At 40.8% G+C, this 25,656-nt stretch overlaps 1 protein-coding gene across 5 annotated transcripts in view; it reads right to left on the bottom strand.

The window, feature by feature from the left end:
• The window catches only part of LOC104982479 (chromosome unknown open reading frame, human C11orf74), a 66,200-nt gene that overhangs the window by 28,510 nt on the left and 12,034 nt on the right, over positions 1-25,656 (bottom strand). For 3 of the 5 annotated variants that reach the window (XM_010831872.1, XM_010831871.1, XM_010831875.1), the window contains one exon: positions 19,551-19,706. In XM_010831872.1, the coding sequence (XP_010830174.1) occupies positions 19,551-19,683 (133 nt within the window). In that variant the 5' untranslated portion in view covers positions 19,684-19,706. Of the gene's footprint in view, positions 1-19,550; positions 19,731-25,656 lie in introns of all 5 variants that reach the window. The other 2 variants (XM_010831873.1, XM_010831874.1) reach the window with 1 other exon arrangement.

Here is a 25,656-nt window from a genome sequence, read left to right as displayed (position 1 = left end):
GGAAAAGACCCCCCCTGCCGATGCAGGAGACGCAGGATGGATGCCTGAGTGGGGAAGATCCCCTGGAGGAAGAAATGGCAACCTGCTCCAGTATTCTTGCCTGGGAAATCCCATGGACAGAGGAGCCTGGAGGGCTACAGTCATGGGGTCACAAGAAGAGTCGGACACGACTTAGCAACTAAACAACAACAAAAAAAGGAGAGATTGTAAGGGGATGAGGAGTTAGAGAACGGTGAAGTCACGGTTGGTTTAGGAGAATCACAAAAGATTTCATACAGGAAGGCAGAGTCTGAGCTAGACTCTGAAAACTGGCCACGATTTCAGCAGGTGAGCCCTGTGCAGAGCTATCCCACAGAAGAAGAACCGCACGAGGAAGAACCACCACACCTCCAGGAAGGCAGGAGAACGCACTGCGCGATGCATGGAAGGCCTGCTACTTATGGGGCCTGACAAAAACTCTGCACTGTGCCAAGGCCCTAGGGAGTCATCACTAGACCAAGCCCTAAGGAAACGAACTGGATGGAATGCAGCAGAGTGCTTTAGAAACTGGAGGTAAAAAGTACGACGTTACTCCAACAATCCAAGAGAGAAGTAAAGGGAGCCTCGGTAACAGGAGTTTAGAAAGGAGAAAAGAGTTCACAAAGTGAGCTCTTCTTGTGTTTCTAGAACGGAAATGAAGACACTGTCTCCAAGTGGTTATGTTTCTCCCTCGAGATATCTCAGAAGGTTCACCTGATCTTTCCACGGCAATCTGTACTATTCTCTTAATTTCATTTGGCATGCCCTAGATAAATAAAAAACAAAAACAAAAAAACAATCTATGTGGTGGTGGTGGTGGTGGTAGTAGGTATTACAGAACGCTTGCAATCTGTCAAATGGATCACACTGTGGTACAAAGAGGCTGCATGCATCATCCCATACGATGAGTTCACCTTGCCAACAGCTTCATTCGAGGCTGCAGAAGGGAGCTGGCCCAGCGTGGGTAGAGATGCAGCATATGTGAGCACAGCTTCCCTGAGCTCCCAGAACCCCTAACAGGCTAACCCGTTAATGGCACCGTCTACACAAGGTAGGATACTGTGGCATCTGGGAAGTTTGTTTCTTTTTTGTATCACAGTCTTTATCTACCTAAAATTTTCAAGTCTATGCTGCTGCTGCTGCTGAGTCGCTTCAGTCATGTCTGACTCTGTGCGAACCTATAGACTGCAGCCTGCCAGGCTCCTCTGTCTATGGGATTCTCTAGGCAGGAGTACTGGAGTGGGTGGCCATGCCCTCCTCCAGGTCAAGTCTATGCACATATGGTTTATTTTCTTGGTAGGAAATAATTATGACAATCAGGACCCTCAGAGTTCTTCAGCCAGATCCAGAGTCACAAGGCTATATGCTCATCCGGTGAAGAACTCAGGTAAGCATCTAGGTGTCTATAACTCAGGTAAGCATCTAGGTGTCTATAACTCAGGTAAGCATCTAGGTGTCCGTGAACAGTAACTCTACCTCTCCATAGCTTCACTGAGGTATATCTGTAGAATTCACTTAAGTGTGTTGTTGTTGTTCAGTTCAGTTCAGTCTCTCATTCGTGTCTGACTCTTTGTGACCCCATAAATCGCAGCACGCCAGGCCTCCCTGTCCATCATCAACTCCCAGGGTTCACCCAGACTCATGTCCATTGAGTCAGTGATGCCATCCAGCCATCTCATCCTCTGTCATCCCCCTCTCCTCCTGCCCCCAATCCCTCCCAGCATCAGAGTGTTTTCCAATGAGTCAACTCTTCACATGAGGTGGCCAAAGTACTGGAGTTTCAGCTTTAGCATCATTCCTTCCAAAGAATACCCAGGGCTTATCTCCTTTAGGATGGACTGGTTGGATCTCCTTGCAGTCCAAGGGACTCTCAAGAGTCTTTTCCAACACCACAGTTCAAAAGCATCAATTCTTCGGCGCTCAGCTTTCTTCACAGTCCAACTCTCACATCCATACATGACCACTAGAAAAACCATAGCCTTGTTGTTATTCAGTCACTAAGTCGTGCCTGACTCTTTGTGATCCCATGGACTGCAGCACACCAGGCTTCCCTATCCTCCACTATCTCCTGGAGTTTGCACAAACTCATGTTCATTGAGTCAGTGATGCTACCTAATCATTTCATCCTCTGCCAACCTCTTTCTCCTTTTGCCTTCAATTTTTCCAGCATCAGGGTCTTTTCCAATTGGTCAGCTCTTTGCATCAGGTGGCCAAAGTAATGGAGCTTCAGCTTCTGCAGCAGTCCTTCCAATGAAAATTCAGGGTTGATTTCCTTTAGGATTGACTGGTTTGATCTCCTTGCAGTCCAAGGGACTTGCAAGAGTCTTCTCCAGCACCACAGTTTGAAAGCATCAATTCTTCATTACTTAGCCTTCTTTATGGTCCAGCTCTCACAGCCATACATGACTACTGAAAAAACCATAGCTCCGACTATACGGACCTTTGCTGCAAAGAGATGTCTGTTCTTTTTAATATGCTGTCTAGGTTTGTCATGCTTTCCTTCCAAGGAGCAAGCAGTCACTTAGGTGTACAATTCAATAATTTTTAATAAATATATGGAGTTGTCCAATCATCGCCACAATTACAGTTTAGATCATGTCCATCATCCCCAAAAGTCTCAGATACTCATCTGTAGTCACTCTCCATTCCTACTGCCAAACACAGGCAACCATTAATCTACTTTTTAAAGGTACAGAGTTGCCTTTCCTAGATACTGCATATAAATGATACCTATTCTCTTTTGTAGTTGGCTTCCTCACTTAATATGACATCTTTGAGGGTCTTTCACATTGTAGTATATATTAGTATTTAATTTCTTTTTATAGTCAAGAACTATTCCATTATCTTCATAGACATTTTTTTTTCCATTCACCAGTTAATGGACAGTTGGATTGTTGGCCCCCCTTGATTCAAATACTGAGTTTGATCCAAAGACCACCATCACTAATCCAATTCCTTTGTGGTGCCAAGACATGTTGAAATCAAAACAAAAGCCAACCACAGAGTTCCAGCTTCCCTTCACACCCCAACGAGGGAAGAAATGTGTGTATCAATTGAAGCTACATAACTCTCTGATCATTTTACCATCTCATATAGTCACAGACTTAGAAACATGATCCTGTTCTCTTCTCCAAATATACTGAAATCATCTGCAATTGCCTTTCTTTAATTTTCCATGGTTATCCCTTCCTACTAAACTGTAAGCCTAAGGAGAATAAGGACCTTTCTGTCAGAAACTTACTCACAGTTCCTAAAAGGGAAATATCCTTTCCCCATTCCTAAGGACATGTAACGATTAAGACTGGAAGGTGGACTGACGCACTACCCTTCACCCAGCGAGATCTCTGTGTGTTCTATACCATGCTAGGCTGGAACACTAGGAATTGAGAAAGTTAAAGGACATGACCTCTGCCTAAGAGAAACAGAATTTATCTCCTTAAAACTTTTACTCACTCAAAGGCATAACACTTTGCATAATTCAGCAGCATTTCTATGTCTAAGAATTTATCCAAAAAAATAATTATGTGGGCAAAGATTTCACTACAAAGCCAAAAATGTCTGATCTATTCCCTTGAAATTTTTTTTACTTAATCAAGGCCTTACATTTTTGCATATCTTTGAACCAGCATTTCCATGTGCAAAAATTTATTCAAAGACCGTAAATAAGAAGGGTGCAAAAATATAGCTACTAAAAAAATAATAATAATACATATGACCAAAGTCATTCAAGGACCTACAAAGCTACCATGCCTCGTCCACCCCCACCTCCACAGCCTGTGATGTCAGCTTCTCCTCCTCTCTCCCCTCATCATACCACTCTGGCCCTTCTGGTCTCCGCACCGTTCCTCAGCAAGGCTGGGTACTGCTATCACTAGGCCTCTGCACTGTTCCACTGGCCTCGAGCGCTCTTCCCTCAAGTCTCTGCAGGTTTAACTTCCTCACTTCCTTCCAATCTTCATTCAGATTTGACCTTCCTGTGTGTGCTCAGTCGCTTTAGTCATGTCCGACTCTTTGCGACCCTATGGACTGTAGCCCACCGGGCTCCTCTGTCCACAGGATTCTTCAGGCAAGAATACTGGAGAGGTTGTCATGCCCTCCTCCAGGGCATCTTCCCAACCCAGGGATCCAACCACATCTCCTGCAGCTCCTGCATTGGCATACAGATTCTCTACCACTGCACCACCTGGGAAATCCAATAATTGTGTTCAGTTCAGTTCAGTTGCCTAGTCGTGTCCGACTCTCTGCAACGCCATGGACCGCAGCACACCAGGCCTCCCTGTCCATCACCAACTCCTGGAGTTTACCCAAACTCATGTCCATTGAGTCGGTGATGCCATCCAATCATCTCTTCCTCTGTCATCCCCTTCTCCTCCTGCCCTCAATCTTTCCCAGCATCAGGGTCTTTTCAAATGAGTCAGCTCTTCCCATCAGATGGCCAAAGTACTGGAGTTTCAGCTTCAACATCAGTCCCTCCAATGAACACCCAGGACTGATCTCCTTTAGGATGGACTGGTTGGAACTCTTTGCAGTCCAAGGGACTCTCAAGAGCCTTCTTCAACACCACAGTTCAAAAGCATCAATTCTCTGGTGCTCAGCTTTCTTTTAGTCCAACTCTCACATCCATACATGACTACTGGAAAAACCAGAGCCTTGACTAGATGAACCTGTGTTGGCAAAGCAATGTCTCTGCTTTTTCATATGCTGTCTAGGTTGGTCATAACTTTCCTTCCAAGGAGTAAGCATCTTTTAATTTCATGGCTGCAGTCACCATCTGCAGTGATTCTGGAGCCCCAAAAAATAAAGTCTGACACTGTTTCCACTGTTTCCCCATCTATTTCCCATGAAATGATGGGACCGGATGCCATGATCTTCGTTTTCTGAATGTTGAGCTTTAAGCCAACTTTTTCACTCTCCTCTTTCACTTTCATCAAAAGGGTCTTTAGTTCTTCTTCACTTTCTGCCATAAGGGTGGTGTCATCTGCATATCTGAGGTTATTGATATTTCTCCCGCCAATCTTGATTCCAGCTTGTGCTTCCTCCAGCCCAGCATTTCTCATGATGTACTCTACATATAAGTTAAATAAGCAGAGTGACAATATACAGCCTTGACGTATTCCTTTCCCAATTTGGAACCGGTCTTTTGTTCCATTTCCAGTTCTAACTATTGCTTCCTGACCTGCATACAGATTTCTCAAGAGGCAAGTCAGGTGGTCTGGTATTCCCATCTCTTGAAGAATTGTCCACAGTTTGTTGTGATCCACACAGTCAAAGGCTTTGGCATAGTCAATAAAGCAGAAATAGATGTTTTTCTGAAACTCTTGCTTTTTCGATGATCCAGCGGATGTTGGCAATTTGATCTCTGGTTCTTCTGCCTTTTCTAAAACCAGCTTGAACATCTGGACGTTCACAGTTCACGTACTGCTGAAGCCTGGCTTGGAGAATTTTGAGCATCACTTTACTAGCGTGTGAGATGAGTGCAATTGTGTGGTAGTTTGAGCATTCTTTCGCATTGCCTTTCGTATATACAAATTAACCAAAAGAAAAATTCAAGAAGGACATATAATATGTCCATGATTTATCTCTTAAGACACAGGATTATGGTTTTATTAATTGGATATAGGTTTGCCTATGTGAAACAGATACCCGAAGTAACAATTGGTTAAACTAGACAGAAGTTTATTTCTCGTTCATGTAATAGTACAGGTAGAGATAATTCAGGGCTAATATGGTTGTTCTGCTCCACAAAGTCATCCTAGAACCCAGGCTCCTTCTATCTTTCTGCTCTGCTGTTTTTAAGGAACCACCCTTCTCCACATGACCCAGGAGGAAGCACCCTTGCTCCAAGCAAGAGGATGAAGAAAAGAGAAGAAGAAAGCATGGATGTCTGCCTCCCTCTTGTTACTCGCCAAGGTTTGGTTTAAGCTACTAAATGGAGGAAGCACCAAAACAGAGCAGCTGAAACAAGAATTTTATTTCTCTCTCATTTTATTCCTCATGGGGCAGGTGGGCAGGCCCTGCTCCATGAGACGACGCAGGGATCCAGGCTGGTGGGGTGCCCTGCCATCCTCAGCATAGGGCTTCCACCTCTGGGTCTATGGAATTGCTCCAATGATTGCCTAGTTCGAGCCAGGGGAAATGAAACAAAAAGAGTCCAGGGCATGTTTCCTGAGGATGTGACTTCAAAGTTACACACATCAGTTCCCCTCACTTCTTACAGGCACATACTTAGTCAAATGGCTATACCCAATTGCAAGGGATAAGGAGAAATACAACTTTCATTCTGAATGACCACAGAGTAGCTAAAGATTTTCCTGCCAGAGAAAGAGTATGTTTTTTGTTTTGTTGTGTGTGTGCGTATGTTTGATGCCTCTCTGTATTTTCTAATTTCCTACCATGAACAAAAAAAATAAATAAATAAACATTCATTTATAGAGGTGAAAAGCATTTTGTTTTCAAACCCTCAATTCAGGGAGAATACCTACATGCATCTCCTTCCTTCTTAAGAAGACTTTCCTAAAAATACTGGAGAAAAACATACATATATGGTATTTTACATTTACATGTTTTAATATTTTGGACAAAAGTCTCCTTTGGCATTTAACTTTGTGGTCCCTCTTTAATTTTTTTAATTTATTTATTCTTAATTGGAGAATAATTACTTTACAATATTGTGTTGGCTTCTGCCATACATCAACATGAATCAGCCATAAGTATACATATGTCCCCTCTGTCTTAAACCTCCCACCCATCGCACCCCTCTAGGTTGCCACAGAGCGATAGATTTGAGCTCCCTGCACCATGCAGCAATTGCCACTGACTGTCTATTTAACATATGTACTGTCTACGTTCGGAGAAGGCAATGGCACCCCACTCCAGTACTCTTTCCTGGAAAATCCCATGGATGGAGGAGCCTGGCAGGCTGTAGTCCATGGGGTTGTAAGAGTCCGGCACGACTGAGTGACTTCACTTTCACTTTTCACTTTCACGCACTGGAGAAGGAAATGGCAACCCACTCCAGTGTTCTTGCCTGGAAAATCCCAGGGACGGGGGAGCCTGGTGGGCTGCCGTCTATGGGGTCGCACAGGGTCGGACACGACTGAAGCGCCTTAGTATAGCATAGTGTCTATGTTTCAGTGCTGCTCTCTCAACTCATCCCACCCTCTCCTTCCCACACTGCATCCACAGGTCTGTTCTTTATGGATGGGTCCTCTTATAAATCAGTTACCCCAATCATAAAATGTTATGCTTGACTAAATTTTTAAAGCTTACCAAGAAGCTTCATGTATGAAACACAGACCAGAAAAGTTACCAAAAGTACAAAATTATCGGTGGGGCATTTCCTAGAAATACACGTGACAAGATGCCCCCATAGCCCGGGTGGCCTCCCGAGTCTCCTGCCTGTGCGCTTGCTAATGATAAAATGCTCAAACACTCTTCTGGTAGCAACAGAAGCAGGCAGGAGACTTCTCTGTGACTGGGGAACTTTGGTAGCACATACACTAAAACTGAAATAATAGAAGATCAGCTATTAAATAAGAGAAGATCAGCATGGCCCCAGAGCAAAGATGTGATACAAATTCGTGAATTGCTCCATATATTTTTGCAACCAGACATTATCACACAAAGCGAAGCAAGTCAGAAAGAGAAAGACAAACACCATATGATATAATTTGTACGTAGAATCTGAAGTGTGGCACAAATGAACCCACCTATAGAACGGAAACGGACTCGCAAACCCAGAGAGCAGGCTTACGGTCACCGAGGAGGGTGCGGCAGGTGAGGGACGGACTGGGAGCTTGGAGTCAGTAGATGCAAAGGATTGTATATAGAATGGATAAACCACAAGGTCTTACTGTACAGCACAGGGAACTTTATTCCAACATCCTGAGAGAAACCATAATGGAAAAGAACATGTACATGTGTATAACTGGGTCACTCTGCTACACAGCAGAAATCAATGCATTATAAATCAACTATATTTCAGTTTAAAACAATTTAAAAAAATTTTTTTTATCATTCCTGCAACCTGCCATGCTTTTTCACTGTCAAAGTATCTTTTAAATAATGTAAAATGGTGGCATTAAATTAAAAGTTATATTTAAAGTACAATAATTGTCCTTACCCTTTGGGTAAAGTGTGGACAATTTCATGAAAGCTATTCAACTATTCCTAGAGAAATTCTATATATACAAAAGCCCAGAATTCTGAGGAATTCATCCATCTTCCCACACCCTTCCTTAATCTCATTTAGGGTGTTTATCAAAGCTGGTCTGAAAGTCAAAGTGCCTGGCCTGCACATAAGAACTGGAAATCAGAGTTGGGAGATTGGTCCCCAGGAACCCGCATTTTAATAAGCCTCTCCTAGGTGATCTTTACATATACCTTGGGTGAGAGTCCTAAGTAAAGATTCCATGGAGCAGTATCTAAAAAATTTATAATTAGAGGTTTCTTATGCCTCATCTTTGTCAAAGCACATAAATGCCTTTGCCTGAAGGATCCACGTAGACATATTATTTAGTCCCTCCACCAGAGGCCAGTGTAGGATTATTGCCTGCATTGTACAGTATCACACTACATAATACACACTTAGACACTACACAATACGCACTACACATAGCTGGTTTTAGCTACTTCAGTGAAGAAGTGCGGAAAACTATACCAAAATATATAACATCTTACAAAAATATAAAATACTATAGGTAGTATTTTACACTTTTTATACTGTAAAGTCAAGATTTCTTTATATTTAACCTTGATGTTCCTCTTTTAAATTATAAATAGCCCGCATAATCATAATACTTGAGAGTAAATCTTTAAAATTGACCGAGAATCTTCATGTATATTTCATCTGATTATCTCCACAACCATAAGAGACACCAAGCAGACAGGATTACCCCTGATATACAGACTCTGAGAGAGTAAGCGGCAGGTCTACAATCTCAGAGAATTCATGAATGTCAGGACCCAGTCTTCTGAATCCTATACTAGAATAGCATCCTTTCCATTACAATCATCCTACCTATGACAAAATAAGAAATACAAGGGCAGTATACTAAGTTCCCCATAAAACTAAATCCTGCCAACCTAAGAAACTCCCCTTTACTCTGAGATCATGCCCTTCTCCTGCCTACACAAAGATGCATCTACTTAAGACAATCTCTTTCACTCACACAGGTTAGAGAAAGCTGGAGTAATTTTTTTTCTGTCTCCTTCATAAATAAAGGCTTCCTACAAGTTTTCAAACTTCATGAGGTAGAATAACCTCTTCTGTACAAATCTGTAATAACACAGGACTCATACATTGATGTGTGACAGCAATGCAAACACAGAGATAAATTATACATGTCTTTCACACTCTCGTTTTTTTTCAGAGTACTACAAGACATCCTTGAATGTAAAAAAAAAAAAAAAACTTGAAACAAAAAAACCAAAGAAAAGTCTGAAAATCCACTGTTTCTAAACATTCTTATTGCTCTTTTCTTAACTCATATTAAGCGTTTATTCAACCTAAAATTGAGACTCCAAAACCAAAGGCAATATCCTGGATACTGTTTAATCAGCACTATGTAAAGAGTAGTGAGCACTGGCTCCTCAATCAATCTATAACTATAATGTCTACAAATATACAGATTGCTATTGCTTTTTCATACATCTAGAGCATTTGGGACATCCAGTACACAGAAATTAGTAAGAATGACATATTTCTGTCTCATTTATCTTGTATTCCCAGATTCCAACTCAATGCCTGAATTACAGCAGGAACACACTCAATACAGAAATGGCCTCAACATTAGCAAGAAAAACTGGATTGACACCACAATTAGGAATTAGAATTAGTACTCAGAAATTAGATGAGTGGCTACAAGTCACACAAAGCATGATTTGGAGAAGGTGGGGGAAAAAATGGTACTTGGCTCACAACCCTTCTTTTCTAACCAGTGATTGGCACACCACAGAAACTAGAATAAAAGAAGCTAAGTCCGGAAAGCATGTAAAAATGGTCCAGCGGTTCCTCAACGTGCTAAGGGAGCAATGGCTGCAAAAAGAGTGAGCTAACTAGCGTCACTTCAGCCTACCCCATCTGGGACACATCCGAATAGGAAGGGAAAAAAGACAAAAAGTGGCATACTAGACAGATGCGGTTTGATTTTCATATAAGAAAGATAAGAGTTTGGTTAAAACACGGTTTCCTGTTTGTATCCCTTTGGGTTTAGTGGACCATTTCAAAGAAAATATTATTGTTCCATGCCTGAAAGAACATTGCTAAAACCATCCAGATGTGAACATGTACCCACTCACGGAGTGAAAGGACACAGTCTCTCGACCACCTCAGTTTCAAGTCCAGTAATTTAGTTTTTTCCATCAAGTATAACAATACATTGACAACAATGATTTTTGAGAAATGCGTGCATGTGTGCTAAGTCACTTCAGCGTGTCCGACTCTTTGCAACCCTATGGACCATAGCCTGCCAGGCTTCTCTGTCCATGGGATTTCCCAGGCAAGAATACTGGAGGCGGTTGCCAAGTCTTCCTCAGCATTCTAAACAAACGTGCATGCACTTTATATTGTTTAAATTGACTACTTAAAGGATGATAGTGACCATCTTAAAAGTTTCTTTGGGGACTTCCCCGGTGGTCCAGTGGTTAAGAATCTGCCTGCCAATGCAGGGGAGATGGGTTCAACCCCTGATCTGGGAATATTCTACATGCCGCAAAGTGACTAAGCCCATGTGCCACAACTTCTGAGCCCACACATCTAGAGCCAATGATATGTGACGAGAAGCCCCCATAATGAGAAGCCCTCGCACCCCAATTCCACAACTAGAGAAAACCCACGTGCAGCAACAAAGACCCAGTGCAACCCCTCCCCCCCCAAAAAAAAAGAGTTCTTTGGCTACCAGTAATTCTTTGCTTGTGTTTTGAAAAGTTCAAAATTCGATTTGCCCAGGAAAGTACACCTCTCTAATTTACACATACATATAAAATATGCTAAATAATATATATGTATGTGTGTGTTGAGAAGTTATAAAAAGAGAAAGAAAATGACTCATTTATTAGGACATAAACCAGATTTAAAACTTCACATAATATCTTTTGTGTGTTTTACTGAGAAAACACACCAGAAAATACATTTACTGTAAGAAAATACATGTCAAAAACACTGCCAAAAATAATTTAATGATTGTAATTCAGACTGTTGTAAATACTTAAATACATTTTCTTTCCTTATCCAATTACACCTAAACGACAGCAGACACAGAAAACAAACGACTATCTATGGACCAAATATTCCTGTGCAGAATGAATATGAATTGTAACAACTGCAGCTGAAGATTTATGCTAATATATCTAAGGCAAAATGGCTTGATCAGCTCAAAATCCATCATAGTTTGGTGGGGGGTGGATTTCCTTCTGCAACTGAACCAGCAGTTTTCTGTGTTTCATAATTTGCCAATTTTTCCCCAAGTGTAGTGATTTAGTGATGACAAAAGAAATAGAGAAACAAATGAAAATTGCTTAATTACCATTTGCAGATGTTCCCCCAAAGTGAAAGGACAGGTTAAACAGCTGATGGTATTTCTTCCACTGGACTCTGCTATAAAGTAGCTCACTTCATCCAATACTTCTTTTCTCCTACGGTGTTTATCTGATATTAATGCTGTGATAAATATGTCACATACAGGCAGCCACTAAATGTATGACCGATATAAAATCATGAGTTTTTTTCTTTTCCTTTTAGTCTTTTCAGCAATCAGTACAGTTCAGTCACTCAGTCGTGTCCGACTCTTTGCGACCCCATGAACCGCAGCACGCCAGGCCTCCCTGTCCATCACCAACTCCCAGAGTCCACCCAAACCCAAGTCCGTTGAGTCGGTGATGCCATCTAACCATCTCATCCTCTGTCATCCCCTTCTCCTCCTGCCCTCAATCTTTCCCAGCATCAGGGTCTTTTCAAATGAGTCAGCTTTTCGCATCAGGGGGCCTAAGTACTGGAGTTTCAGCTTCATCATCAGTCCTTCCAATGAACACCCAGGACTGATCTCCTTTAGGATGGACTGGCTGGCTCTCCTTGCAGTCCAAGGGACTCTCAAGAGATTCTCCAGGCCAAGAACACTGGAGTGGGTTGCCATTTCCTTCTCCAATGCATGAAAGTGAAAAGTGAAAGTGAAGTCGCTCAGTTGTGTCTGACTCCTAGCGACCCCATGGGCTGCAGCCCACCAGGCCCCTCCGTCCATGGGATTTTCCACGCAAGAGTACTGGAGTGGGGTGCCATTGCCTTTTCCGCTTTCTCCAACACCACAGTTCAAAAGCATCGATTCTTTGGTGCTCAGCTTTCTTTATAGTCCAACTCTCACGTTCATACGTGACCACTGGAAAAACCATAGTCTTGACTAGACAGACCAATAACCCCACCTCAAAAAACATCAATCAATCAGTCAATCCTTATTCTCTCCGTTTGGATGCCAGATTAATTAGGTGGATTTTTTTTAATTGCCTACTTGCTTTTATTAGCAAATCCTCATTTGATGCCTTCTACAAATTTCTCTGAAGTTAACATCCCCATGGTCTACATCCTAATTTAGAGCAAGTTTATTACTACTTGCTGTGCTATTTTCAACAGTGCACTTTACTGTTAAATTCACATTTGTAAAAGTGCTTCCCGAGTTGCCTTTTTTTTTTTTTTAAATGTGGCTTATGTAAAAAAGGAAACAGAAAGACACTACAAATGGCCTGTGAACTATAAACACCACTCAATATTCAGTAGGGAATTAAATGACTGATAATAACAGCACAGAAAAAGTGGCTTAAGATCCACCTGGAAGTATAAAGCTGGTCAGTTCGTTTCCAACTCCCACTGGTGGGCAATCTGCCAGTGGTGAGGGTGTCAAAACAGTGCTAAGCCCGCTGGTCTCTAATACTCAACAGAAAACAACTGCAAAAGGCTATGCAGCAAGGATTATGTTTTGTTGTCGTGCTTTCTTTTATGAGAGAAAGCTGTTTTTATGCTTTACTGAAATTCCTTTCCTGCTCTGAAATTGGTAAGAGGGCCAGCTGCTTTCTCTATTTTTCTCTGTGGTATTTGTCAATGGCAGGTTTTAAATTCATTCTTCAGATGGAGAAAAGATGCTTCGTCTCCCTGGGGAAGTCTTAAAGATGCATTGCTAACGATCAAATTCAAGATAGCTTTGGGGACCAAAATGATATGTCAGCTTTGGAAACGTGTTGCTTTATGTGCTGTCACCAGTTTCATTTTTAATTACCTTTTTTAGAAGTTGTCAAGGGTGAATGGTGATACATATCCCTTTGGCTGAAATGACAACTCGAAGTTTATCAGTCCAGAAGTGTAAACCAAATCCCAGCCCAAGATTCTAAGCTCTTTGACAGAACATACACTCAGTAAGGAAAAAAAATAAAAGGCTCCTGAAAGGAGAACTGTGAACAAGTTGGCCTCGGTGGGCCTTGGGATCTCCAGGCAGGACACTTGTGACCCATCTTTGGCTGTTTCTTCTCCCTAATCCTCTGTCAGTCACCCGTTACCAAGGGCTGCACTTCCTCACTTGCAGAGTCTCACTGGCCCTATTTTCTTTCTATTTCCTTCTCCATGGCCCTAATGGAGTCTGTACCACCTTATATGTGTTTCTGCTCAGCCTCCTGGCTAAGCTAGTCTCCCTGACTCTAGGTGCTTCTCTCCTTCTTTGCCTCTGTTTTTCAAAATCACTTTGTGTGTGTGTGCACACGCATGCTCAAATTCCACTATGGCTCCCAATTAGCTAGTATATCAACTCCAAACTCAGGGCATCATGACATCAGGGCATCTTTTGCAGGCTCTTCTTTCTGTGCCTAGCCATTACATGTGGATGTCCTTTAGGGTCTGGTCTGAGGACCTCCTGTCCATCTTTCTGCCATCCTGCGTTCTCTTATTTTCTTTTTATTTCATTTATTCAACAAATATTTATTAAGCATCAATTTATTCTACATTACCAGTCACTGCTTTAGACACGAAAATAATAATAATGAACAAAACCCTCAAGCAACTAGACCTCATGGAGCTTACACTCTGGAGAAGACAGAGTAATTATATTTTGAGGAAGCACATCCATTCCTATGATTCACATTACCCACATGCCAGGGACTCCCCAGGTCTCGAGAACTGCCCAGCTGCAATGTGGAAGGTAGAAAACTGAAACAGCTCAGGGTATGGGCTTTAGCGCTACGATGACTAGGCCCATATTCCAATGCCATCACTAAACAGTTACAGGACCTTAGGTAATTCTGTTAGGGCTGCCATAGCAATTCACCACAGACTAGGTGGCGTGAAACAACACAATTTATTTTCCCACACTTCTAGAATCCAGAAGTCCAAGATCAAGGCGTGTGCTGGTTTGCTTTTCTCCTGAGGTCCCTCCCCTTAGCTTGCAAAAGGCTGCCTCCTTGCAGTGGCCTCCCGTGGTCTTTCCTCTGTGTGCATGCACCCCTGGCGCATCTCTCTCCAGGAGGACACCAGTCATACTGAACTAGGGCCCCACCTTACGACATCGTTTAGTCTTCATTACTTCTTAAAAGGCCCTGTCTCCAAACGCAGTCACCTTGCCAGTTAGGGCTGCAACAGATAAACTTTGAAGGGGCAAAATTTAGTCCACAACAGCAATTTACTTAAACTTAAGCCTTGGTTTTCTCATCTGTAAATGGAGAATAATAAAAATTTTAAAAGTTACAATGGAAAAAAAGAAATTTACTAGGTTATTACAAAGTTTGAGATGATCCAGGTAAAGTGCCAAGCATAATTCCTAGTACTTAATAAATGTTAGCTGCTTATCAATAAGGGTAGGTCAAACCCTCTCCTGCTATTAAGAGTATTAGAACCTAAGAAAAACTGAAACATATTTAGAGATTTTGAGACTAAAATTTTGAGACAATCAAAAGACTAGACCACAACCTGATTATAAAGTCACAGGTGTGGCCATTTGTCCAGAACATTCAGACACATAGTATTCTACCTAAGGGGGGATTTCATTCAAATATTAACAAGTATGAAGGGAAAAAGGCAGGTTGAGTTGACAGGGTTGTTTTTTTTTTTTCCAAATATATGTTCAAAGAACAATAAAAGGCTAAAAGCATGAAGTGTTGGAAGGGAAATGAGAATGGCATAAAGAAAACAAGAACACATCAAAATCAGAAACAAAATCTTTGATCTCAACTGGTTTAAGTGTATAAATATGGCAGTGAGTAGAAAGCTGTTATCATGTGATAATATAGAAACTGATAAAATCACTTGGGAATCTGGATCCCAGGATTTAAAGAATGAAATGAGAGAATGAAAAGCAAAGTCTTATTTAAGAGTTAATCACAAAATTACAGTAGATTCATCTCAATTTCCAAAGCATTTTAAGCTGAAATTGGTAAAAACTGGCAATCTTAATGGAAATTAATCATTTACTCTGAAGCACACACAAAAAAAGACAATAATGGTGTGAGTGTGTGTGTGTATGTGTGGGAGACAATGAGTGTTGGTGAACACAAACTATACCTTAAATGTTTTCGAATCCTTAGCGTATAAAACAAGAAATTCAGACAAGAAGACACTCAGAGGACTGTTGAATGAATAAATGAATGAATGCATTAACAGAAAATCAAATGTAATTATTTATATCTGTGTTTTTGTAACCTAAACAATGATAGAAACATAACAAGGAGGAAGAAGCATTTTTTTCCCTTTAGACACACAGTCTGGTATCAATTAATTATATTCACAAAGAAGCTGAAATATCAAAGATTGAAAGTCAGCCTCTTATTTTTATCTACAATAATGTCAAAAATATAATAATGTCTTCACTGATAATGAACAAACTCAAAATCTGCACACTAATTTTCTAATACAAATCTTAAACTCAGTCTTAACCTTCTTGAACTGAAGAATTCAATTAAAATGTCTGTTTAAAATTAATAAGCAATATATCTCTTTAAACATTTTGGTAAAACACAGTATTTATCATCAAATATGCACCATGATTATAAAAACCAGAGCTGCTTAAAAAAAAAAAACTGCAAAACATAGTCAATATAAATGTACTGGAGTGAGAATTATGCTACAATATTAACAGTTTCCAACTGTTTCCCAAGCACCTGAAGCAGTAACGTGAATTTCTTCAAAAAGGCTCTAGTTTAATTTTTTCCAGGGAAATATTTTTAATAGGATTACTGACCCTTTTAACACTCTCGGAAAGAAAATGAATCTCATATGCATTCTGGCAGGTAACTATTACAAAAATAAATAGAAGAGTCAATCAGTGAAAGCATACTTGAGAAACTAAAGAAACGTACGTAACTATACATGGTGAGAACTACTTTAACACAGACAAGATTCCACTTCATATTAGCACAACAACCAAATACCAAGACAAATGAAGGGCTGGAAAGCAGGACACAACTGAAGAAAAAGCTTTCAGATCTTCCTTCAAACAGAGCTAACTGCGTTGACTGTGGTCAACTCTGTTGGCTATCATTCAACTCTTAGGCCCGACCCTAAGTCCTATGTGGTTTTTCAGAGGTATTTAAAAGTTTCAGGGTAAGAAAGGACACTTAGTGATTTAAGACATATTTTTGCACTCACAGCTCTTGTGCTCTAGGAGGAATTTTTTCAGGTCATTAGTTTATAATGTGAACTGGCGCCTAAGGATATTTTGAAAGGGAAAAAACTAGTGTGCTTGGAGATGCAGTTTATGTAACTTGCATCATCATTTATTTCAGCTCAATTTGGGGCCTAAACTGAACTCAAAATGAAGTCACCACATCTGCAACAGATTCTCTGGGCATGGAATGAGCACACAGAAATCTGCAAACAGAACAGACTCCTTACCCGGAAAAACAAAAACAGTGTAACCTCCTTAAAATATCCAAGTCCTTGCAAGAAGTTCTTACACTTCCAGAGTACAAAAATAAAGTCAGCCTTACAAGTAAGTTCCAAAATAATCTGGGTTATCAAAATGCCACTGGCATACCAAAATGCATGAATTCTGCCAGTTTTATCCTTGTTTCCACAGCCTGCCCCAGCCATTCACACAACCATGCATGTGTGGGTCTGGAAAACATGAAACTAAATCATTAGACTCTGAGAAGGCAAGCATCTTCCTAAATCCATGTGCATAAGACAAATGGTGATTTGGCCATTATCAAGATTAATTTGATCCACATATGATACCAAAATAGATCATTCTCAGCCCCAACTTAACAAAGTATTTCCTAAATTCTCTATTTCCCTTTCAGTTCAGTTCAGTTCAATTGCTCAGTCGTGTCCAACTCTTTGTGACCCCATAGATTGTAGCAGGCCAGGCCTCCTTGTCCATCACCAACTCCCGGAGTTCACTCAAACTCATCTCCATCGAGTTGGTGATGCCATCCAGCCATCTCATCCTCTGTCGTCCCCTTCTCCTCTTGCCCCCAATCCCTCCCAGCATCAGAGTCTTTTCCAATGAGTCAACTCTTCGCACGAGGTGGCCAAAGTATTGGAGTTTCAGCCTCAACATTAGTCCTTCCAATAAACACCCAGGACTGGTCTCCTTTAGGATGGACTGGTTGGATCTCCTTGCAGTCCAAGGGACTCACAAGAGTCTTCTCCAACACCACAGTTCAAAAGCATCAATTCTTCGGCGCTAAGCTTTCTTCACAGTCCAACTCTCACATCCATACATGACCACTGGAAAAACCATAGCCTTGACTAGACGGACCTTTGTTGGCAAAGTAATATCTCTGCTTCTTAATGTGCTATCTAGGTCGGTCATAACTTTCCTTCCAAGGAGTAAGCGTCTTTTAATTTCATGGCTACAATCACCATCTGCAGTGATTTTGGAGCCCTAACCCTATTTCCCTTGCTGCTGCTGCTGCTGCTAAGTCGCTTCAGTTGTGTCCGACTCTGTGTGTCCCCATAGACGGCACCCCACCAGGCTCCGCCGTCCCTGGGATTCTCCAGACCAGAACACTGGAGTAGGTTGCCATATTTCCCTTAAGAGTAAACAAAACAGATAGATATTCCCACTACCTTGTACAATAAAAGAAACAGGTTAGAATCTCTTTTCCTTTTCTTCATTATAACTTCACTTCTTTTACATTTGTTAAGGACACATGAATTATGGCTTCAAATCATGGAGCTGAGGATCCTGAGATTGTTATAACCTAAGAAATTATGGAACTCCCTATTTTCAATCCTGGGTACACATTAGAATCACCATAGGAACTTTTAAAAAGTCTGTATTCCCAGGCCCCATTAGGGCCCTGGAGTTGAGTCCAAGATACATGTAAGTCAACAGTCTCCCAAATGTGGAGTCATGACCCAAAAAGGACCAAGGTTGAGAGCAAGCCAATGGCAGTCGAAACAGAACTCAATGCCTATAGAAGCCAGTGGCGTGAGGGAAGCAGGCAGGATATGCACACAGTTTTAGGGTGTGTGAGAGCCAGAGAGTGTATCACACTAGTAAGGTCACAGGGTAAGTGTAAGGCTCCTGAACTCTAGCTGCTGATACTGCCATCAGGGAAATAAGAGGCAACCGTCTTCTCACTTAATCAGAAAAAAGAAAAAATAGAACATCAAGATTTTTGTGTAACATTTCCAACTTTTAAACGTTGGCTCAATAAAACAATAACAATACTGCATGAGGTAACCAAACACATTACAAAACACAGCACGCGTTTGGCTTTTAGGGCTTCAGTTATCACTTCTGGTCTAAAGGGTGGTTTCCATTCTACAGAAACCACAGCATGATATCACCACAATAAACAATAATAATACCTAGCCTTCATTAAGCATTTACAAGCTAGCCACTATGCTAAGAGGTTTACATGGATTATCGCAATTAGCCTTCATCAACCTTTACGGTACTATGAATATCCCCCCTCTACTCAAGTGACGTCCCCTCAAGCCAGAAAGAAGCAATGCCAGAATCCAAACGTGTATGGTGTGACTCCATATCCTGCATGGTGCTAGGTTTCTTCAATGTTTTCAGTGTGCTCTTAAAAGCCTGGACTCTTTGCACTTGTATTTTTTCAAAACTAAAACAAAGGGATTATACTAAATGATTTCTTGGGTCCTTTTAGTTCTCAAATTCAATGGCTCAGATTCCACAATACAACTCTTGGCTGGATAAAAAAGTTAGCATTTATATGCATCAGTTGCAAATGCCTTGATGAGAATAACCTGATCAAAATAATGGAATGAATGAATGCTCATTCAATAGTCTTTCTGAAAAGACAGCAAAGACATAAAATCATAATAAAATTCGTTATCTCTACTGGGCTTCCCTGGTGGCTCCGTTGGTAAAGAATCCACCTGCAATGCAAGAGACCAGGGTTCGATCCCTGGGTTAGGAAGATCCCCTGGAGGAGGACATGGGGAGGATACACTCCAGTACCCTTGCCTGGAGAACCCCCAGGGACAGAGGGGTCTGGGGGGCTACAGTCCATGGGGTCGCCAAGAGTCAGATACCACTGAGCAACTCTCACTTCACTACTGTCATAGAAAGTTTACTTTTCCATCTTACCTTTTGAAAGATGAGTGAACGTTCTCAGAAATTCTTCATATGTTTGCTCATGACAATTAACAAACTTATCCAAGACTTCTTCAATTAGCCGATCTTCATCCATCATCTCCAATTCTGGTGTCTTGGCAGGCATTCCTATTCATAAGGCCACTTTATCTATGAGACCAAGAAAAACATGAGCTATGGTGAGTTGTGCAGTACCAGCCTCTTGAAACTACTCTGGACGGGTAGATGGAAGAATTCCAACACTCCAAAAGGACAAATTAAGATAGTTATTAGAGTGATATACCCTGGTTTAAGAGACCAGAGTTATATTCATATCTCAATTGTAGAATTGAACTATCCCAATTTTATTTTTGCTTGTTTCCTGGTTACCATCTTCTTAATTCACAGCAATATCATCACACAGTTACATAACTAGAAACTCAAAATCTTTCAAGGTGAGATAAACCAACCACCCACCCAAAGACAACAGCAACAGTTGCTAACACTTGTTACTTATTGAGCACCTATTAGGTACCAGATACTGTTCTTTAACTTCATAACAATTCTAGCTCTGATTACAGAGCCAGTAAGCAGAAATGTCAGTTCTAGAAGTGTGACCCTAGAACCCATGCCCCTAAGTACTTCACTATGTTTCTCTATTCACTGCATGACATACACACACACCCTCCATACTCTGGTACTTGTGCTGCCAAACAGTTGACCTGTCTGTGCTTTAACACATCCAGATATTGAAAACCCTTTTTGTCCAAAGAAGCCTTTGGACAGCTCTATTCAAGCCTCCTTCTAAAACAGCCTAAATGTGTCTTTGTGTTCCCTACCCCAAACTGGTCCTGGCCCCTGGATGGGACTGAACCATTTCAATTCTTTTCATATACGATTTCCTTTCAAATATTTGGGCAAGCCTGTCCTGCCCTTTCTCAATCTTCTTATTTCACCCACTTACAAAAATTTCTTTTTCAAAATTCAGTTCAGAATTCAGTTTGTCTCTGAAGGCTTTAGCTTTCCATCTCCCATCACCACAAGAGCACATCATAATTTCTGTGCTGCTTTTCTATGCTGTGTTCCACTTATCCCATTGTATTGTAAATAGTGGTATACATTTCTGTGTCTTCTATGAGACCTGGAGCCCGTGAGAGAAAGGGTCCATATCTTTTCATAGCTCAGGACGTGGCACAGAGTTGGCGGTCCATTGATCTCAAACTAAAGTTACTCATTTGAGCAGGTACTACAGTCAAATATTGTTAGAAGTTGGCCAAAAACTCTGCTAAGCCTACCCAGTCACTGTATCTGTACCTTATGTGACATGGCTTTGAATCCTTTCACCCTTCTGATCAATCTACCTGGAAAAGATTTCACACTGTCTGCATCCCTTTAAAATGTGTCCTCCAAAAATGAAGACAAGATTCCAGGAACAGTCTGGAGACAGTGATATTTGATTAACGCTCATATTCTAAATGCCTTACTCCTACTTCATGCAAAGATCCCGTTCGCAAGCTAGTGGCCCCCTCACATTGTCAGAGCATTGACTACTTCGTAACTAAATGCTTGTCAGCTGAGACAGTACCTCAGTCCTTGAGGAGTTTGAACTTTGTTTTTAGTTGTGATATTTCACCTTGTTAAATTCTGTTCATTCTGTGTGAAATATGATTCTTACACAGCTTTGCGAAAAATGACTATCTACAAAAAGCAGAAGAACAATGACAGCCTAAATAGCCAGTGTGATTCACGGGAGGGGTTCTCCGATACTATATAAATCCCGTGGTTCTTCTATTTTTCCTGAATAAAAGTGAACATCTGGTGTCTGTTATTAACATCATTATTTGATATTTACCATAAAGTTCAGGAAAAACAAACCAAAAATATATTCACAAGGTGATACCCGAACTCACTTAGTGGCAAAACCCAACCTGAATTAACATGAAAGTGTTTGTGGCTTTTATTTATTCTGTATAAATAGTATTACTATTTATGTTTCCCTGAAAAAAAACTCATGGGCTTGCTTTTGAGGTGCTTTTCCAGACCCCACTGGAGATTTTATGTATTAATAATATGTGGCATTTGCCCTGATTACCTTTCTAAACTCCAAAAAACTTTTGAATTCTGAAAGACAACTGACCCCAAGAGTTTTAAATACGAAGTATGAAGCTACAGGTACCTCTCAAGATTGCTGTAAGGATTAGATGAATATACAGGAGGCCTCAAGAAATGTCAGCCATGAGGATGACGACAATGGATCAGCCTTGGTACCCTGTCCTTTGTTTACATCAAGACCTGTGTTTACTGTGACCCCTTTGACTTTGAAGGTACTAATATTACCCAAAGATCAACCAAGAGAATTCATGATGCATTACAGCCCTAGATAAAACATGATATTGTAGCAGTCCTAGTGAAAATAAAAAGTCTAGCTATACACCAACCCAAAATGAAAGAAATAATTTGGACCTGAAAATTAGGTATAAGAAACAGCACCAGTTACAGTTTATGCAAATTTGCCTATAATACTGCCAGGCTTCAGCAACCCATAGTTTAATTATGCTTGCAATTGCTAGCTAATAAATAATGATAAATTCAAAGGTGGTTATTATTTAACTATCAGTAGGACAAATACTTAATTACCAAAATGTTAATATCAATCTGCTTTTCCAGAAGTGGACCCCAGCAAAATTCCAGCACTGTATAATAGCAACCTCTTCCTCAACCCATCTCAGGTAATCTACTTCTGCGGACAAATATCAAACAGTAGCAGCCAGGTTGTACTTTATATTGCTGGATGCTTTGAGAGTTATAATAGGAATTCCTTTAAACATGCTTTGCAATTCTCAAATTGGTATATTTTGGGTATTTAGCCTTAACACATCTCAGTTTTACTAAAGGCAGACAATTAACAGGCTGAGCACAGCACAAATTCAACATCTTTCAATGTCTTTAATTTTATTCCTGTGGTTATCACAATACAGTAACTGTACAGACATTTTAAAGACTTTTGCAAAACCCAGTTTTACAAGCTGTCATGATTTAAAGAGTTTAACCCACCTTCAAACTTAGCACTTTCCTTATCTATGAAAATACAAATAACCTCATGTTAAAAGTCCTCAGAGACTGACAGAGCAGATAATCATTTACCAGACAATCAAGTGGTTTATGCAAATCCTAGTGGTTTTCTAGAAGGAAGCATTGCTTTTTCAGTTACCACTCACATTAGTTTGTGTTTTTACCATGAAGTGTTTTTCTAAAAGACAAAAAGGAAGAGACAGAGATATACTTGCCTGGATAACAGGATTCTTTGATTTGGTTTTTTTGTCTTAAAGCTTAAAGCTCCACATAAAAAAGACCCAGAACATATTGTGATGATAAGTAAACGTGTAACAACATACACTTTCACAATCACAGCCTCCAGAAGGAACCGCTGGGAGGATGTGTCGCTCTGCTTGGACTACTAAACTCCACAAAAGACCACAAGCTTTCTTAGGAACAGGATTCTCTGCTTACTGAGTCCCTGGGAGCTAGCAAAAGAACCGCACCATCTTCCTGGAGTCCTGCTTTCTTCCTTTCAAATAACAAAACTAACGACCACTCAAGCCAGGTAGTGTCACCTGCTCTCTGAAAGAAAATGTAACACATCCAGGCTAGTTCTGAACCCAAGTTTGCTCACTGCCAGAAAGACCAATACTTGAGAGACAAGTATTGGTAAAAAAGGAAAAGCTGCTTTATTCAGGAGGCCAGTGACCTCGGGAGATGGTGGCTAATGTTCCAAGATCATCTCCAAGTTGCTGGCTAGGAGACCAAGGTTTTCAAGGGGAGTTTCAGGGATGTACAAGCAGGGGTCGACATGCACAACAGCAGTCAGCTCTGATAATCATCTCCAAACTGGTCCAGTTAATGTCATCTTCATTAGGTGTTCATTAATTTTCTACTCGGGGTCATTCCATTCCCGTGTCCTTGAGGTTGGTTTCTGAAATTCTTAGGCAAGCGAGATTAGTTCTCATTCTCTCCTCGTCAGCTTGTCATTATCTAGGCAGCTCTGAGGCATGCCAGGGCCAGCAGGAAAGGAAAATGCCCATGAACTTGAAAATCTGTGCTGTTCAAGATGGATCAGCTCATGCCCTGGGTGTAAGACCCCACTGTCAATCCTTCATTCCATTTCTATGGAACAGGGGCAAAGGTCTTTCTTTCTTTCTAGGAGAAAGCAAAAGCAATGGTTGGGACATTTTGTTATATACTTAGAGCCTTCATGATGGTTTAAGAGTTTCGGTTTTTAATTGACTCTCCCTGTGTCATCAATTTCAGGTCCACTTGGAGCCAGTTGGTTAAACCCACAGGACATTATCTCAACAGTTTGAGGTCATAAATCAAGACACTGGTTTAAGCTAACAATAGAAAAAAATTATGTTGGGCTGTTTTTTCCTTTGTTTGTACATTCCCTCACTTTTCCAGACAGTACCTGTTTGAATCTGCTCTTTGGAGCTCAGGGAAGGTTTAGGAGACTAAAGCCTTTTTATAAACAAGAGGCAAGCAGAGGAAGAGTGGGGATTGGGGGGTGATTTGTCCTAGGAAGGTCCCTGTAAAGGGTCCCACCCCTTTACAGACATTATTATAAAATAAAGTATGTGGAACTATCACCACTGATGTAGTATTTCTTGGATACTTATCTTCAGATCCCTGCCTCCTGTGACTTACTTAAAACACATCTGTCAGAGATGAAAGCAAGAAGCCTTAAGAAACAAGTCACCCTGAGCTAGTAAGCTTTCAAAACATATAATCTGCTTTCTAACAGTACAGAAAGGTATATGCCTGCAAAATCGTGTTTGTTGTTGTTGTTGTTAACTGTGAGGCTTACTGCTGATACTTGAAAGTAATAAATAACACATTTTTAAAGAGTTTTGCAGGGACTATCAAAGCCCATTGTCTCAAATTCTCATAGTTCTGTTCAAGCAGCTCCTGATGTATGAAAAGTAAAATGGGATATTTTACAAAGAATTCACAAAGTCTGAGAAGGAAAATGTCAACCTTGGTGCTGCACAGGCTAGGTCTCTTTTTATACTTTGGAAAATGAACAAATCTCAAAAGACCAAATTACACAGTAAGGGTACAGATTTACTTACATGATAGAAGAGACTCGGTATGAACTGACAGCCTCTGCCTTGACTGAACAAAAACTATTTTGCATCCTATAATATTTTCATGTTGTTTAGATCATATTAAGGAGAATGAAATTCAATGACAGAAATTGGCACAGAGTCTCAGAGCTGAGAGAAACCTAAAGGTCATCTAGTTCAATCACAGAATACAAATAAACGAATCTGGAAAAGAAACTGTAAGTGAGGTTTTTGTCAACTAATGACTCTACTGGAGAGCAGCATTATGTGGTTCTCATAAACAGTAATGAGATCTCCTGATTATGATTTTTAATGCATAGATGAAGTCATCAGGAGATTAAGCAATAAGCAGAAGTCTCACTCAGGTTGGGTGTATTCGTGTGTCTGACTACCACTACGTTCTTTATCCCAATAACATACAAAACATCTTGAGGCAAAATGCACACACTCACACCCACACACATGCATATACATCATTTGTTTTAGACATTTACTGATACAAACAAGAAAACAAAGGAAGAGAGGAAGAAATAAATACAAAACTTCTTATGAAATAGAAGAGGATCTAAATTCCTTTATAGTTTTTTATCCGGGTGATAAAAACATACATTTTGGCATCAAAGAATACACAACACTTCAAGTTACAAGCTTCTCCCAATGAGCCTTTTCTAATACTTTAAAAAGCATGGAATTCTCCATTATCACCAAAAAAGATGACAGTATAAGCCTCTGCTGCTGCTGCTGCTGCTAAGTTGCTTCAGGCATGTCCAACCCTGTGCGACCCCATAAACGGCAGCCCACCAGGCTCCCCCGTCCCTGGGATTCTCCAGGCAAGAACACTGGAGTGAGTTGCCATTTCCTTCTCCAATGCATGAAAGTGAAAAGTGAAAGTGAAGTCGCTCAGTCGTGTCCGACTCCTAGCGACCCCATGGACTGCAGCCCACCAGGCCCCTCCATCCATGGGATTTTCCAGGCAAGAGTACTGGAGTGGGTTGCCATTGCCT

The sequence above is a fragment of the Bison bison genome, unplaced genomic scaffold (assembly GCF_000754665.1).
Source record: "Bison bison bison isolate TAMUID 2011002044 unplaced genomic scaffold, Bison_UMD1.0 scf7180017864531, whole genome shotgun sequence".
Taxonomy (NCBI): domain Eukaryota; kingdom Metazoa; phylum Chordata; class Mammalia; order Artiodactyla; family Bovidae; genus Bison; species Bison bison.
The sequence above is the reverse complement of the archived record's forward strand: the minus strand, read 5'-3'. Positions and strand labels throughout refer to the sequence as shown.